The 19,109-nt window shown below is 35.8% G+C and overlaps 1 protein-coding gene across 1 annotated transcript; it reads right to left on the bottom strand.

The window, feature by feature from the left end:
* On the bottom strand, positions 5,753 to 12,507 carry LOC109845656 (phosphopantothenoylcysteine decarboxylase subunit VHS3-like). The gene is made up of 3 exons (XM_020414931.1): positions 12,173 to 12,507; positions 6,442 to 6,506; positions 5,753 to 6,362 (listed from the first exon to the last, which is right to left on the bottom strand). Exons 1-3 carry the CDS (start codon positions 12,305 to 12,307, stop codon positions 6,032 to 6,034), a joined length of 531 nt encoding a protein of 176 aa, XP_020270520.1. The 5' UTR covers positions 12,308 to 12,507; the 3' UTR covers positions 5,753 to 6,031.

The raw sequence follows: 19,109 nt of genomic DNA, 5'->3' as shown, positions 1-19,109 counted from the left end.
CTCTCCGACCCGAATCCGATAAAACTCCCGGGGGTACAATTCGACCTCCTCTCATTTCTCCATTGATTTAGCTTTTCTTCTCCGTCTATGATTCTGGGTTGCGGATCTTGAGCAATGCGGGACGGATCTGGGAGCACCCTTTTATCCATTCCGTTGAACTTTTGAATGAATTTTGTTGTTTGGTTAGGATAATTTGGATGCTTGATGGGGGGTTTCTTGATTAATTGGAATTTGTTTGGTTCTAGTCGTAGCTGTTAGCTTTTGGTTCTTTCTTGATTACCTAGGGTTTATTTTGCTGTGAAATTTATAAGATTGCTAAATTTCTTTCTGCGAAAAATAATCAATTTTGTGTTTTACGGCCAGATCCAATGGAAAATTTTGTTTCTTTGCTAAAGAATTTTGATGTAAAACTAGGAATTGAAGAAGTCTTCACTGGGTCCGAGCATTTCATGGAATTATGGTGAATTATTCATTATAAAAATAGAGGATCTAGTGTAATGTCACTTTAACCACTGAGGATTATTTTCTGGGTTAAAAAGAAATGAACTTTATCTGTAATTTTATCCAATTACTGTTAGTCAATAGTTTTCCCCAATTGCAAGATATTGATTTGGGACTCATACTTCTCTTGCTCTTGTTTTCTTAAATATTTATTTATTGTTTCGTGTTATAGGTATTTGGCAATTTAGTCTAGGTCAATTCTGCAAATTTTACGAGTTCTGATTGTTGTTATTTGGTCAGCAGTAAGAGAAGAAAAAAGAGTATTTGAAGGATGAGTTATTGATTCCTGGGTCTTAGTGGGTGAAGAAGAATAGGGGGATGATGATGAAGGAGAATGTGGAATTACTCTATTAGATCTAAATATCACATGCAATAAATTACAGTCATGTGTCATGTATAAACAAATTACAGCCATGTGACAAATAAGCACATTCACTATCAACAAATTACAGTCAAATATCACATACAACACTCAAATGTCACGTATAAACAACAAATGTCACAAACAACACCCAAATATCACAAATTACAGCCAAATGTCACATACAACACCCAAATATCACGTATAAATAGCAAATGTCACAAGCAACACCCAAATATCACAAATTACAACCAAATATCGCATACAACACCCAAATATCACGTATAAACAACAAATATCACAAGCAACACACAAATATCACATACAACACCCAAATATTACATACAACACCTAAATATCACAAATCAGATCTAAATATCATATATAAGGTAGAATTGTGATATTTGGGTGTTGTTTGTGACATTTGTTGTTTATACGTGACATTTGAGTGTTGTATGTGATATTTGACTGTAATTTGTTGATAGTGAATGTGCTTATTTGTCACATGGCTGTAATTTGTTTATACATGACACATGACTGTAATTTATTGCATGTGATATTTAGATCTAATAGAGTAATTCCACATTCTCCTTCATCATCATCCCCCTATTCTTCTTTACCCACTAAGACCCAGGAATCAATAACTCATCCTTCAAATACTCTGACACTCCTCTTCACCTTCAACTCAAACTCTCCCTTTTCACCATTCCACCCCTGCAATCGCGTGCAAAATCCCCGGCAGATTGTGTCAAAATACTCCGACACTCCTCTTCACTGTATCATATGTCACACAGAACACCAAAATATCACATAATAGTAGCATATGTCACATAACAACCATAATTTTGAGCTTTGAATTAATAGAGTAATAAAACTTTTTCGCACTTCGATCTAAATAAATTTACATCAATACTTAGTACCCAAACATAGATAAACATGCCAAAGATAAACCAAATCAAATCCAATTATTCAAACACCTCCAAAATATTTGTAGGACAATCCACTTTTAGACCTTCCCCGCTTCCCAATAGCAGAAATAGAAGAAGAATAATCAACACCAGGTTTCAATTTCAAATCACCACATTATAGTTACATGTGTTTGTCTAATACTTCCACTCAATCAATGGTGCATTATTACCCCCAAGTACAAAAGGTACTCTGGCGGAGGATGTGAAATGACTCTATTAGATCTAATATCACATTCATTATCAACAAATTACAGCCAAATATCACATACAACACCCAAATATCACGTATAAAAATCAAATGTCACAAGCAACACCCAAAAATCACAAATTATAGCCAAATATCACATGAAACACCCAAATATCACGTATAAATAGTAAATGTCACAAGCAACACACAAAAATCATATACAACACCCAAATATCACATACAACACCCAAATATCACGTATAAATAACAAATGTCACAAGCAAGACCCAAATATCATATACAACACCCAAATGTCACATACAACACCCAAATATCACATACAACAACCAAATATCACATACAACACCAAAATGTCCCGTATAAACAACATATGTCACATAAAAACAATATATGTGACATGAAACAGTCACATGTCACATGAAACTATCATATGTTACATAAGCAAGTTGACTTTTATAAAAGGACATCTGGAGCAATTCTAAGATGGCTTGTCACATGAAGGACAAACAAAATTTTATAGTAAAATTAAACAAGTTGACTTCCATTTCCTTATCAAATTTTACAAACCGATGAACTCTGTTAACCGTTCAAAAGACACATTTGTACAAAACCAACTATACTAATAACCACATTGGAAGAGATTCCATCAAAGTTTCTCAACCAATGTGACAAATTTTGACACAATCTGCCGGGGATTTTGCACGCGATTGCAGGGGTGGAATGGTGAAAAGGGAGAGTTTGAGTTGAAGGTGAAGAGGAGTGTCAGAGTATTTGAAGGATGAGTTATTGATTCCTGGGTCTTAGTGGGTAAAGAAGAATAGGGGGATGATGATGAAGGAGAGTGTGGAATTACTCTATTAGATCTAAATATCACATGCAATAAATTACAGTCATGTGTCATGTATAAACAAATTACAGCCATGTGACAAATAAGCACATTCACTATCAACAAATTACAGTCAAATATCACATACAACACTCAAATGTCACGTATAAACAACAAATGTCACAAACAACACCCAAATATCACAAATTACAGCCAAATATCACATACAACACCCAAATATCACGTATAAATAGCAAATGTCACAAGCAACACCCAAATATCACAAATTACAACCAAATATCCATACAACACCCAAATATCATGTATAAACAACAAATATCACAAGCAACACACAAATATCACATACAACACCCAAATGTCACGTATAAACAACAAATATCGCAAGCAACACCCAGATATCACAAATTACGGCCAAATATCCATACAACACCCAAATATCATGTATAAACAACAAATATCACAAGCAACACACAAATATCACATACAACACCCAAATGTCACGTATAAACAATAAATATCACAAGCAACACCCAAATATCACATACAACACTCAAATATTACATACAACAGCAAAATGTCACGTATAAACAACAAATGTCACATAAAACAACATATGTGACATAAAACCGTTATATGTCACATGAAACCAGCATATGTCACATAAGCAAGTTGACTTCCATAAAAGGACATCTGGAGCAATTCTAAGATGGCTTGTCATACTTCACAAAGCAAGGGTTTTTCGTTAATTCCTCTCCCATCAAGGCTTGTTGACTAACTTCTAACACCTGAAATTTAAAAAAATTTAACATCAAACTTCATTATTCATTAACACAACCAAAGTATGATTCATATAGACGGGGCAAAGCATTTATACCTGATGCAAGATCATGGGTTTGTTCATAAAATCAACGAGCGGCTTTGGAACGTTGAGCGTCAACGGCCTCAAACGGGTTCCAAATCCTCCAACAAGAATGAGTGCCTTCAATGTTACAAATTTTTCTTCTCTTACTGCTGACCAAATAACAACAATCAGAACTCGTAAAATTTGCAGAATTGACCTAGACTAAATTGCCAAATACCTATAACACGAAACAATAAATAAATATTTAAGAAAACAAGAGCAAGAGAAGTATGAGTCCCAAATCAATATCTTGCAATTGGGGAAAACTATTGACTAACAGTAATTGGATAAAATTACAGATAAAGTTCATTTCTTTTTAACCCAGAAAATAATCCTCAGTGGTTAAAGTGACATTACACTAGATCCTCTATTTTTATAATGAATAATTCACCATAATTCCATGAAATGCTCGGACCCAGTGAAGACTTCTTCAATTCCTAGTTTTACATCAAAATTCTTTAGCAAAGAAACAAAATTTTCCATTGGATCTGGCCGTAAAACACAAAATTGATTATTTTTCGCAGAAAGAAATTTAGCAATCTTATAAATTTCACAGCAAAATAAACCCTAGGTAATCAAGAAAGAACCAAAAGCTAACAGCTACGACTAGAACCAAACAAATTCCAATTAATCAAGAAACCCCCCATCAAGCATCCAAATTATCCTAACCAAACAACAAAATTCATTCAAAAGTTCAACGGAATGGATAAAAGGGTGCTCCCAGATCCGTCCCGCATTGCTCAAGATCCTCAACCCAGAATCATAGACGGAGAAGAAAAGCTAAATCAATGGAGAAATGAGAGGAGGTCGAATTGTACCCCTGGGAGTTTTATCGGATTCGGGTCGGAGAGCGCGAACTCCGCTTGAGATCCGATCTCTCGCCCGCTGAAGAAAAATGAGAAGATCGAGGAGTCGTTGGCAATGACACGGTGGCGTAGGGGTGGAGGCGTCGGCGGTGGTGGGGGAGGGGGAGGTCTTGGGCCAGATTGAGGAGGAAAGTAATGGGTTTTAACTTGGGAAGAAGGGTAATTTGGGAATTGGATTTCTTGGGCAGTGAGTTTGGGGTGTAAAAGCATGAAAACTTGGGTCAAGGTGCCCCCAAGTGGTTGACTCTAGTTGGAGGGTGGGGATGCATAACCCAATTTTATTTGGTTCCTCCAAGCAATTTTCCCTAATTAAAGGTCAATTTCACAAAACCCCCTTGAACTTCGTGGGTGTTGCACATAACCCCAGCTGAACTTTGTTTATCTCACTTACCCCCGCTGAACTATGGGTTCTCACAAAACCCCTAAAACTTTACATTATCTCACATAGCCCCCCGCCTGTAATTTTGCAAATAGCTAAAATTTTCTTGAAAGAAAAACTCATTTTTTTTTTTTTTTGGGGGGGGGGGGGGGGGGGTGGAGTATGTTGCCTACAAACGACAAGTAATAAAGTATGAGATTTTGTTCACTCAAAAAATATTTTAGTTATTGGAAATTTACATGAAAGCGGGATACGTGAGACGAGATAAATTTCAGGGATTCAGTGGGGTTTTGTGAGACACCCCATAGTTTAGGAAGGATATGTGAGATAAAACAAAGTTCAAGGATGCTATATGCAAGAATCCCCAAAATTCAGGGAGGTTTCGTGCAATCAACCCTAAAATTCGAACTTTTCACAACGTGATCATTTGATTCATAACTAAAATTGTAACTTTTCACAAACTTACTGAGATCATAATCTATTTTATCTATGGAAACCTGATCCGTGATTTGTTGTTTTCTTTTACATCTGCGTAGAACCACCAACATCAAAAAGGACAATCAACGGAGGCAAAAGCAATATACATCCGGACAAGGAAAAACAAAACAAGGAAAACTTCACTATGAATTATGATTGAGAACAAAAAAACTTGTATCCCTGTTGTTGGTAAGTGCAAACATAACAAATTAATATCATTATGCAGCAAGAATACAAACAGAAATGAATTGAAGATCCAACAAGACCACTATTTAAAATAATAACAAAATAAAATAAAAAAGAAGAATAAGAAGAAGGATGCATCCAAGCCGAAAGCATACGCGGGATGCCACAGAAACTACAACACAAGTCTAATGGAGGAGGAACCTCCAATTTCATTCCGAGTCAAACGACAAAATAAAACCATTTTAAGATTTCACAACATGGTATTCATCCTTTCTACTGTTTAATTAAACCCCCTGCTATTCCTACACAAAAAAAAAACACTGCTCATATTAATAGTTCATTTCCTCTTCTTAGAGGCTGGCTGAGGAATCTCTTCATCTTCCTCTTCTTCCTCGTCATCATCCCCCTCTTCATCATCGTCGTCGTCATCCTCATCATCATCTTCGTCATCCTCATCATCATCATCATCACTTCCCTCTTCACCATTTGCCTCGGGATCATCATCGTCTTCTTCCCCTTCATCATTGTTCCCGTCATCGTCCGAATCATCATCAACATCTTGGTCATCTTCAGCATCATCCTCCTCATCACCATCATCATCCTCCGAGTCACCAGCATCCTTGTTCTCAGGTTCAGCTTTGTTCTTCCCCATGACAACTACAGGCAACCTTCATAGAAACAAGATGTGGAATCAAAACTAGCAGTTTAACTTGGTTTGCTATGAATTGCGCTAGAAGAGGAATTTACCCAGTCATGACTTCAGCCTCTGTACCCAATGTATTGGTTTCATGAGACAAGGAGCCCATCTCCGTCTGAAACAAGTCCAACACATAAGTAATACCGAAAACTAAACTTAAAAACGGAACATATAGTTATTAGCATGGCATATTTCTCATATAAAGCGAGATCAAAATCTATAACATGCATGCATAAATCCACCAAACAAATCCAGCCCTACAAATATCCAACATTTCTCTTATGTTCACTAAGCTTCCATAATTTTGAAACAAAAAATCCCCAAATTTCACCATCAAGCTTTCATAAGTCATGATGTATTTCCTAACAAACAAACAAACAAAAACCCAATCTCACATAAAAGTAACCAATTTGTTTGATGGGTGAATGACCTAGGCTTAATTAATTCCCTCCCCGTATCATGAACCAATCACTGAGATACAAGTATAGCTACAGAATCACAGCAAGAGGAACCTTGCTCCAGTGATGTATGTTTATGTTTAATACAGAAGAGAACTACTAAACTTGCTTGACATTTCAATTAAATTTCTTGTGTTTGAACCATTCATCACAAAGATTTATCCAACTGTAATAAACCTGATATTACTCCCTATTAACAATGAGTATTCTACTGGGCATACTAACCACTGAAAGATCATTAACAGATTATACACTAAATAAGTGAAAAAGGACTGAAACATACACTTGCCCAAGTAACTTATCATTAGTTCTTCAACATTGATAAAGTGATACCAAATAATTGTTGTGTGCAGCGGAAATTCTGACAACACTTCTAGCGCACAACAAGAGAGTAAGATCCCACTAAATTCCTGTTTCACAAAGGAAACAAGAATCGACAGTGGTATATCTCAACAAAGTGGGATATACACTCTTCCTCTCATCAGTTCTAGGACCGACTTGTCGAGGGAACCTAACAAGCTATATCAAATCACAAAACAAGACAAACTATTTTTACGTGGTTCGGCAAGTTGCATACGTTCACGAGGCAAGGTGGGGGGAGATCTACTATTAGAGAGAAAGAGAATATAAATATGACGTACAAGCACACAAGGTCTCACAAATAAAACCCTCAAACAATCTCTCAAAACAAAACAAAAAATTGCTTTTCTTCTCAAAAGGACAGCCTCCAAAAATAATTTCCTCTGCTTTCTCCCATTGCTACAGCCGAAATCTATCTGCAGTTTTTTCCCTCTTTTGCACGCAACCGAAAAATTTTCTCTTCGTTTTTCCCTTTGCACGCCTACCCTAGGAACTACTACAAAAGATATATATATATAGCATATCAATATCGGATGGGCCCGTAATTGTCCGCTTTGCCTCCAACTCGTGGTCCCCACGCGCTTAGCCTCCTACGCGGAAACGAAAACCGCGTCTTGCGTCTTGCTGCTAAACGTGGGTGTGGCCACCACGCCCCACGTTTACAATTCTCCACCTCGGAAAAGTTTTCTCAAAACTGAGCCGACACCAAAGCATCCAAATGTCCCACTTGTTGTGTCCAATACATCGTGAAGTTAATTCATAACAACGGACTCAATCCACAACAAGTCGAGAACCCGAACGAGAGTCCAAACAATCTTCCCCTATCAAAACCAACTAATCTAACCGGCTGCATCGTAAAGACTGCTTACGTATCCTCTTATCCAAGGAATCAAGCCTCACGTAATTCACCCAAATAACCTCCAAAGACCTCAACATCGAAGAATGTTTAAAAGTTTCAAACAATGACCAAACATCTGAAACAACTTTGGTCAACATATCTACAGGGTTGTCCTTTGTGTGGATCTTCTCCAATATGACATCACCGTCATCCAAAATATCATGAACAAAATAAAATCTGACATCAATGTGCTTCATACGCGCATGATAAGCCTGATTCTTTGTCAGATAGATAACCGACATGCTATCACAATACACCCGAATGGTCTCCTGTGCAATCCCCAAATCCTCCAACAATCCACACAACCACAAAACCTCCTTCACAGCTTCAGTCACTGCCACACACTCTGCCTCTGTAGTAGAGAGAACCATTGTAGACTGAAGTATACATCTCCAACATATCGATGCTCCTGTCAATGTGAACACATATCCTAAAATAGACCGACGCTTGTCAAGATCCCCCGCATAATCCGAATCCACATAGCCAATACAATCCTGCTCTGTCTTCTCATTCTTCTGAAATACCAAACTACATCCACAGTATCTTTGATATACCGTAAAATCCACTTCACGACATCCGAATGACCCTTCCCGGGATCGTGCATGTACCTAGATACCATGCTCACGACCTGTGACAAATCTAACCTCGTACACACCATAGCATGCATCAAACTACCCAACGCACTGGCATATGGAACATTCGACATATATTCTCTGTCCTCAACTGAAACAGGAGACATCTTAGCTGGAAGCTTAAAGTGGGGAGCCAATGGAATACTCACTACCTTTGTATTTTTATCAAAACTGAATTTCTTCAACATCTTTTGCAGATAACTCCTCTGTGTAAGCTTCAATCTCCCCTTCGCCCTGTCTCTCTCGATCTCCATACCCAAATCTTCTTCGTCTCTCCAAGATCCTTCATCTCAAACTCGGATGACAGCTCCTTGTTTAACTTTCGAATAGCCGAAGAATTCCTAAAGACAATAAGCATATCATCAATATATAGTAACAAATAGATGTACTCACCATCTTGTAGCTAGTGCATATAAACATATGGATCATATGCGCTCCTCTTGTACCATCGGCCAATCATAAAACCGTCGAATCTCTTGTATCATTGTTACAGCGATTGCTTCAATCCGTAAAGAGACTTCTTCAGCTTGCACACCAATTCTTCCTTTCCTGCAGCTTTGAACCACATAGATTATGTCATGTAAATCTCCTCTTCTAAATCTCAATATAGAAAGGTTGTCTTCACATCCATCTGGACCAAATTCAAATTTAGTTATGCCACCAATGACAACAGAATCCTAATCAACGAATGCTTTACAACAGGTGAGAATACCTCGTTGTAATCAACGCCCTCAAGTTGTGCATAACCCCTTAGCAATCAATCCAACTTTATACTGAATGTCCCCACTAGAAGATCCTTCTTTCTCTGCTTAATTGTCAACGTAGGGCGTGGGGGCCACACCCATGTTCAGCAACAAGACGTAAGACGCGGTTTTCGTTTCCGCATGGGAGGCTAAGCACGTGAGGGCCATGAGATGGAGGCAAAGCGGACAATTACAGGCCCACCCGATATGTGCAAAAGAGGGAAAAAACTGCAGATAGTTTTCGGCTGTAGCAAGGGGAGAAAGCAGAGAAAAAAAGGTCTTGGAGGTTGTCCTTTTGATAAGAAAAGTAAGTTTTTTTTTTTGTTTTGAGAGATTGTTTGAGGGTTTTATTTGTTAGACCTTGTGTGATTGTAAACCCTATTTGTATTCTCTTTCTCTTTAATAGTAGATCTCCCCCCTCCTTACCCCGTGGACGTAGGCAACTTGCCGAACCACGTAAAAATAGATTGTCTTGCTGTAATTTGTAATAGCTTGTTAGGTTCCCTCGATAAGTCAGTCCTAGAACAATAGTGTATATCCAACTTTGTTGAGATATATCACTGTCGATTCTTGTTTCCTTTGTGAAACAAGAATTTAGTTGGGATCTTACTCTCTTGTTGTGCATCAAAAGTACTTTCGAAATTTTCGCTGCGCACAACAATAATGTTGTTCATATTAGTTACCATTACCAATTTTATCACTGAATTCACCTTGCGAATGTAAAAAAAACCGAAAATCAAATAATGCTTATGCTAATCATAATTTATTCACTTCTATGTATAGATTACATAGAGACAAATGCCTTTTTCTTTTCTCAAGCAGGCATCAGCTATATGCATATGACCAAATGTTATAGTACAATTCATTATAATTGCGCTAATATTGCTAATAGCACCCCTAACAATCAAAATTTTCCCTCCATAATTCTATTTACTTTTTCCTATTCTAAGAAATTATTAAAAATTATATATTTTTATTGTTCAAGTCACTTGCAGAGCAAGCATACGAACCTGTATGCAACTACTACGAAGATGAAAAAATTTACTATAGTGAAAAAAAGATGGTGATTCTTGTGGTTTAAAAAATCCACAGATGAAGTAAAAGCCAAAACATATGGGAATTAAGAACCATCAGGAAAAACTCGATAACCAGGGTGGTCACATGTGAAAGTGACCAATAGTCTAGTTTACACAAGAACAAAAACTAGGTACCTGACAAACGACCTTCTATTAGAAATCCTCTAGTTACTGTTTCATATTATCTAAAAATTAACTTGCCCAGTTAGTTCGTCATTGTCATGCTAGGATTACTGACTAAAATAGACTCATATAGTAATGATGATTTTAAAATAAAGCTCTTCACTAAAGGAAAAGAGAACTAGTATAGCATAATTTAAACTTCAAATCATATAACTTAAAATATAAAAAAAAAACATGTATAACACCCTATGAATCTAGAGATGCATATCTCGTGATGAAAAGCCTAGTATTTTAAATTCTAATGCATATACTAGTAAACACAATGAACCAGCAAATTCCAAAATATTGTCGGCATGCAACATTAATAATAATACATTAATAAACCTCGAAGATAAATCATATTAGCACGAGGCAAAAAGCACGTGGCAGCACATTTGACATAAGTACAAGTAATGGTGCATTAAATTCATGGAACATGAATCCATTTTGTCAGCATGCAGGTGTCTTCTTAACGTACAGGCATATCTAGTTAAATAGTTAACATAAAACACATTAATCAATATGCTAACAGATCACATCCTCTAGCATGAAAAGCACAAGAAAATAGTGCATCAAAACCATGGGACAAGGAAATGTTTTGTTGCAGATCTAGTTTAACCCGTCGAAAGAAAAAAGTTAAATGAAACATCCTAAAACCGCCATGTGCACAAATATTAATAGGCCTGCAAATGCAGTCGAGTTAATAATGTTATGCTATGGAAATAATGATATAAAAACAAGAAAATAAGACCTGAACCATTGTACTCCTCAATAAGACCATTATGAATTTCATATGCCATTAAGTAACCTCTCTCCTCCAGCTATCAATTGGCAAATGCTCCACTTAAGATGAATTATCACCAATATATGAGATGGACAGGACAGTGATAACTTCAAACAAAGAGGTAAAGCACATGAAACAAACTTCATTAATAGATAAGATAGAATTGATGAAAGAACAAGTTCCTTGAGCTTAATCTTACCAAAGCAAACATGGGGAGAAAACTCTTAAATCTAAATAAACAAACAGGTAATAAGTTGTCTTAAATATAATTCCGATATGAAGAATACTACTGGCTATACAGAAGCCCTACCCCTCGACCAATCATAAACCTCAAGTCATTCATAACCAAGAGATAAATACGAGAAATGTTTTGACCAAAACCTAATAACATCAGCAGAAAAACCCCAAGACAACAGATCTCAGCACAAGGAATACAATCAACTACATCTTATCCAGCAATAACCATAAAATCGAGCAATAAATTCCATAAAAACCAAAACTTTCCCTAAGCACAAGAAAACAATAGAAACCTTAACCTAACGCCACCCAAAATCTAAACTTTAAGCAGCTAAGAGCACCAAAACCCTTCAAAGTCACTAACTTTGAGAACATAGCAACAAAATGGAGCAGAAATCACCACCAAAACAAGTAAAAGAGAGGATTTTTACCAAGGCGAGAAGGCGAAGAAGAGACTTTGCTGCAACCAAAACAGTATGAAGCACAGAAGATTCCACCATTGAGGTTAAAACCCTCTCGAAATCAGCAGCTCCATTGTTGCCAGCGCTTCTCAAAGCGATCTCCATCTCTAGAGCAAGAAGAAGGAAACGAGAAGAAACGAGGCGAAAACAATGCTCAGACCCCAGAGAAGTGAAATCCTAAGAGCGGCCAGAGACAGATTTATAGTACATTAATTGGTAGATTCTAGATAGAGATTATATAAGGAAACGGGAGGGCTCGCTAGGGTTTTTTCCAAGAGCTGAGCTAGGGTTTTGGGATTTGGGGTTTCTTAGAGTTAATTAATTAATATATTATTTTTTTGAAAAAACTTTTTGTTTAAAAAAAAAAAATTGCGTGGGCTATTGATGACAGGAGATGAGTTGGGGGGTGGGGGCTCTTCTTAGCGTGGGACCCACAAAGTTCATGAAAATAGCTAGAACGCTATTATTTTCGAGGGCAAATAGCACTTGAGTACCTCATAGTTTCATAGTTTATTATATACCCGTAGTTGGTCAGAACTGGCATAATAATACCTCAATTGTGAAAATTTGTATCCAAATGTTCTAATATAATATTCTGTTGTTAAGTTTAGAGCATTTACTATTAATAACTGTTAAATTACTATTAAGTCTACCCAAATGCTAATGTGAATATATCGTAATTCTATTTTAAAAATAGAATTAGGAAAGATTTAATAATAAATTCAACAAACTTAATAGACAGAAAGTCATAAGATTAGCATATAAATGTCATATATGAACTTTCGGATAAAAAATTTGACGTTTGCAAAATATTGGGTATTAATGTCGTAATTTTCTTCAACTCAGGATATATGAATGCATCAAAATACAACCGAAGGTATATAAGTGCTCAGAGGGTGAAACTATAAGGTGTTTAAGTGCCATTTAGCCTATTTTCAAAAGTAGGAATTGGAATCTGAATCTAAAGTAGCAAAATTGTCCAATGGAATAAATAAATAATAAATAGCAAAATTATGGAAAAAGATGCTTGCATTTTATGGCATATTACTTCTTCATGATTTTAAAACTAGTTTTTGAATATACAACGCACGGAGGAAAGAAAAAGGAAGAATTGATAAGAGAGAAAATGAAAAGTCAATAACTGATTATATGTAAGTGTCAGCAATTTTGCAGTCAACGACAACCACTATATTAGTATATAATAATATGGATAGATAGATAGATTTTTAAATTTCACACAAAAATCTTGAGTTTTGGTTCCCTTACTTTAGGGGTTGTTTGGTTGGTTTCACTAATTATAGGAAACTCATTTCCAATCATAGATATTGCTTTTCATGTGTTTTTAAAGGTTTTTTAAATTTTGTTTGGTTCATTACAAAATAGGGTTGGAAATAGATTTCCTCACATATCTATTGTTTGTTTCACAACTAAAAAAAAGAAAGCTAAGAATAGGAAACCTCACTTACCCATTAGCAAAAATAATTATTATTTAATGTTTTTTCATCCCAATTCCGAACTCAAAGCTAGGAAATGGGCATTTCTTGTTTTCTGAGTTGGCGTCTGGTTTCTCTAAAAAAATTCTTAAATCTTGTATTGCATCAAACTAAGGAATAGAAGATCTATTCGGACTTAGATCTCCCACTGTCATCTTGTCAGCCATGGAAACCTATTTCTCTTCATCATTTTTGCCAAACAAACAACGGTCATGAGAATTGTCTTCCTCATTAAGAAAAGAAAATTATTATATAATAAATCCCATGTGTTTTCTTGCGTAAGTTCTGTCATCATTGATCTCCATTAAACTAAGAGCTTTGCTACAGGGACCCAAAATATGGGACCAATAGGAAGGACAAGTGAGGTGTCCCCCTCCTATTGGATAATGAGTTGGCCATCATTAATGATGGTCAACTCATTATCCAATAGGAAGGGGACACCTCACTTGTCCCCCTTAGGGGCTGTTTGGTTCCCTGTTTTTGAGGGAAAGTCTATGTTGAAAGCCTGCCAAAAGTACCAAAAATGTCACTTTTTGGCAGGCTTTCAAGCAAAATCCTCTTTTTTAGAGGCGTTTTTGCTTAAAGCCTGTCAAAAAAGTGACACTTTGACAGGCTTTCAAGGAAATTTTTTTTTAACCAAACAGCCCCTTATTGGTCCCATATTTTAGGTCCTTGGGGAATTTTTCTTAAACTAAGAATCACATTCACAGTATGATGGTTGTCTTAAACTATTTCAAAGAATTTAATTAGCATATAATTATCTAATAAAGGAAATTGTATTTATCTCTTTTTTTTTTTGGATCAATGAGAAACTATATTTCATTTACCATTGAGGGTTAGCGCGTATCAGCTTCGATCAGTTTCACAACCGCGTTTTGATAATTTAGTATGTCTTCCTCTTCTTTCTTGAAATAGCTAGTGATTACTAATCACTTCTCTGATGATTCTTTTTAGTTGTGAGTAGAAGATGTCACGAAATGTTCTTTATTGAAATAACAAAGTGATTAGTTCTTCATTAGACGTCATAAACGAGAATTTGGATCCTCTCCACTACAAATAAAATAGTAAAGAGACCACTACTTTTAATCTCAATCGTTGATTACTTAGTAGACGGTTATGACATAATCTAAATCTAACACTCATCATAACCTCGTGTATTACACTCATTCCTTATTTACACTCAAAGAAAAAATCACAATCATCAACTAGATAATTAATGGTTGTGATTATGTAGTGATCCCCCCACTACTTTTTAGATAGCGGAGAGGATCTGAATCCCTATTACACCTTCCGCATATATGTTTGTGAAATATTTGGTTAACAGTGTTTAGGCACTCTCCGCGAATTATTCCATTCATATTCAGTAGAAATCTGGTTAATGCTTAGTAAATATTCGTTATTCTATTCTAATCTTGTAATGCAACCAAATATGGTACAATTAATGAATATACAACCTAGCGATAAATGTAACATTCAAAAATCAACAACTATTTATATAGGACTATATGTATAGTAAACCTTTGGTACACATAGAGACTATAATAAATAAAATTTATAAGACTAATATGTAAAACATAAACGAGTGGTTCATGTTCAATTTTGATCAAACATAAAACTGACACCCTCGTGTTCAATTTCTGAACAAGTACAGAAGAGGAAAGTGACGGGCACGAACAAAAGGTGATAGTAACAGAGATAAAACCAAGATGATTCAAAATATCCAAATTGTGAAAGATACTACGAAAACTTGATTCATGCAGATTTTTCTATATCTGATTAGTTAAATCCAAACAAGAAAGCAACCGAATTTGAAGATATAATTTACTTCCATTAATCAAAACTACTACAACAACAACAACAACAAAAACAAAACATTTATCCTAAGGGGCTGTTTGGTTCGTTTTTTAACTCGGTGGAAAAGTTTTACACCGCCTCCACATCAGATTTTTCATGGCCACGTAAGATATAAGTTTTCCGTCGGTTCTTTTTCCCATCTTTGGTTCACTAGGGTTGAAGAAGGAAAACTCGGTGAAAATCACCGCCACATCAGATTTTTCTCTCCCCCAATTCCTTCCTCAACCTCGTGAAATCGACGAAAACTGCAGCCACGTTGACTTTTTGCCATATAAACAAAAATTTTCTCTTTTTTCCATGCGAACCAAACACAAGAAATATAAATACATTGGTTTCTCACCATTTTTTTTTTTGCGAACCAAAGCGAAACAATCTATTTCTTGAAAAAGTTTGGAAAACTCAAAACTTATGTTTTTGTACATAGAAATGCATTCCCCTATATCTAGGAAACGAACCAAACAGCCCCTTGAGTTTGGGGTTTAGCCACATGAATCATATTTTTCCATTCCGTTCTATTATAGATCATCTTCTATATTATGCTAACCATAATTATATCATTCTTAATTACTTCCAACTAAGTCCTTCTAGGTGTACCTCTAGATCTCTTTGCTCCATTAATTACAATATCATCACTTCTTCCAACCAATGCAATAAAAAAACTACGTTTTACATGGTCATTTTACCTTAATCGATTATATCTTATTTCTTATCCTATTTTTTAGTGTTCATCTCAACATTCTTATTTTTGCTACATTCATTTTTTGCGCATGTTATTTTTTAATTGTCCAACATTCTGATCCATAAAGCTTTGTTGGGTTTAAACTATCCTATAGAATTTTCCCTCAAATCAAACAGGTATTCTACGATCACACAAGGCTCTCGAAGCACTCCTCTATTTTAACCATCCGATTCGATTGATAATAGCATCCCCAATCTCACCATCATGCCAAATGATTGATCCTAAATAACGAAATTAATTACTTTTAGATATTTCATGACCACCAATATGTAATATAGGCTCTTTTCTCCTTTACTTTTAATAAAAATGCATTCCATATATTCTATTTTTATTTTACTAATTTTAAAACATTTAGGTTCAAGAGCTTTACTCCTCTTTTCTACTTTAAAAGGTATACATGTTCTTATCTCTTCAACTAATACTTTATCATCATAAATTATTTTTATACATCAAATAGTTGATAAAAGCTTCAAAAGTATAATAGTAAACATAAATTAGTTTAATACATCAAAACATTGATAAAAACTATCCTAGTCTAGTGATGCAACCAAATATGATTCGATCAGTGAATATAGAAGATAAATGCAATATACTCGCCAGTCTAAACTTTTGATCTGCATAGAAAATGTAATGAATAAAATTTATAGGACTAACACGTAAAATATAAGTAAATAGTTTATTAAATAAACAAATCAAGTATAACCATATTAAATTAAATTCGTTTGTAAACCAGAACCTATTCGTCTAATGTTATACGTACTACCGCATCAAATATGACCAAGCACTTGAGCGAATATATATCAAACTAATTAAATCACAATATATCAGTGTACCCCTCACACTAATCAAGTATCACGAAGAAACATCAGAAAGTATCAAAAGTGCAAAAAATTTGGTCAAACATAAAAAGACACTCTTGCGTTCAAATTCTGAACACGTATGAAACACAGATAAAACTAAGATGCGAGAAAATATCCAAACTGTAAGCGCAAATACGAAAACTAGATCATGCAGTAATGGGAAAACAACACATACAATTTGAGGTGAGGAGGAAGAATACGAAGGCAATAATATCAAGCACATAATTTGATCACAATCTGCTACTCTGCGAAGTGATGTCTTCAAGCCTTCATAAACGGGCGCATAACAAAACTCAAGATCGTGCAGCAGAGAAAATGAGAAAGACTTGGGCACACAAACAACCAGGTCAAGTTCAGGGCACCGGGAGCAAAAAATCGATCTCAGATGACTTAGCCCCGGGGTAAAGCTCATTGTTGAATGCAGCCTTTCACTAGACATTATTATACATCACCAAGGAACTTTTATTCCTGGATAAAGTTCCAGGGAAAAAATGCAAACCTTTTAGCAGTTACATGTGAGTAGATAATGACAAATTACACCATTCTCATAAACTCTACCCTCCTCGTCCAAGGAGCACGAGATCAAATGATGATGCAGGTTCATACTAGTTATCCTTAAACTTCCCATGACACTGGCCAGTCTACTGCACCATTGACTTCTTCCTAATAAATGCAGGACCTTTAATCCATTATATAGATAACTAGTAAACTTCAAGCAGAGCACCTACCCTGAATTCATTTCCAATTAAAGCTATGCCAAATTTAAGTTTCAACCGACCTACTTGTGGAGGTTCGCAGGTCAATAGAATAGGATTTTACCTCAGCAGAAAGAAATGGAGGTATGCCAACTCACTGCTATTGGTTAAAATATAACTTGCTAGAATTCGGAATACCAGACGTCCAGACTAATAATTGAGCTACCAATCATCTCAGGTCGCGGAGTCCCGTTTGCAAACACTTTTTTCATCTTTGTTTTCCATAACGACTAAAACATGAAGCGCACTGTAGCTTTCTAGATCCATTTTTCAAATGTGGAAGGGTGCCTTTGTGTCCCTAGTACATCTTCTGTCACCTCAAGCTCTTTTGCTTCACACTCGGTCACTGAACTAGAGGCATGCACCTTATTATGCATACAAATCTTGGGCTCCCATGAGAACTACACAGAGAAACCAAAGAATAGTATATGCATTTATAGGCGCTATTTTGTAACTACAAGTCCAGCATTCATAAATTTTACGCACTAAGAAGTATATTGCACATAGTTCCCTTTAAGCTCTAAAGTAAGTCATAAGCGTTTTGTTCTGTCATAAGTCCTAGCATGTTGGAATTGCCGCATAAATCCAGAGACACAGAGAGACATAATTCACCTCGAAACAAATGCTAAAAATCTCTTAGGATCAATTTTGTCTGTGTTTGTACTATTTTATGATCTTTACATAAAAAACGATAAGTAAGACTGCTGCTGGCATGAATATGTGCAGACACGATACGTGTGTCTATTTGTGCCCAAGACCAACCTGTACATCTATCAACCTGTACACCTGACCTTCCTCTAGAATTGAACAAAACTATGTCATACAAAATGCAATATACCCCCTACGTCAGATGTGGACATAGATGCATGCAACATATTTGATAGACAAAAAAAAGCAAGCAACTTGCAATGTGATGATAAGTTGATTTGGGGACAGTGTCAAGTTAACTCCCAACAAGCTCAGAGAACTCTTTTCTTTATGGGGTGAGTGAGGGTGTGAGGGAGAGAGAAAATGTGGAGGATATCAACTATTCAACATATAAAAAACACTATAATTTTTAAAACTAGATATGTTGGACTCAAGTTAACTTTTAACCCAGCCTGTCTTACCCTTGCCATGTTCTGCGAATTAAGTTACCAGATCACAATTTGTTCTTTCTTTTTCCGTAAAATAAGCTTCATATCAAAGATATCCATTAAATATTCT

This window comes from Asparagus officinalis, chromosome 1 (assembly GCF_001876935.1).
Source record: "Asparagus officinalis chromosome 1, Aspof.V1, whole genome shotgun sequence".
Lineage (NCBI taxonomy): Eukaryota > Viridiplantae > Streptophyta > Magnoliopsida > Asparagales > Asparagaceae > Asparagus > Asparagus officinalis.
The sequence above is the reverse complement of the archived record's forward strand: the minus strand, read 5'-3'. Positions and strand labels throughout refer to the sequence as shown.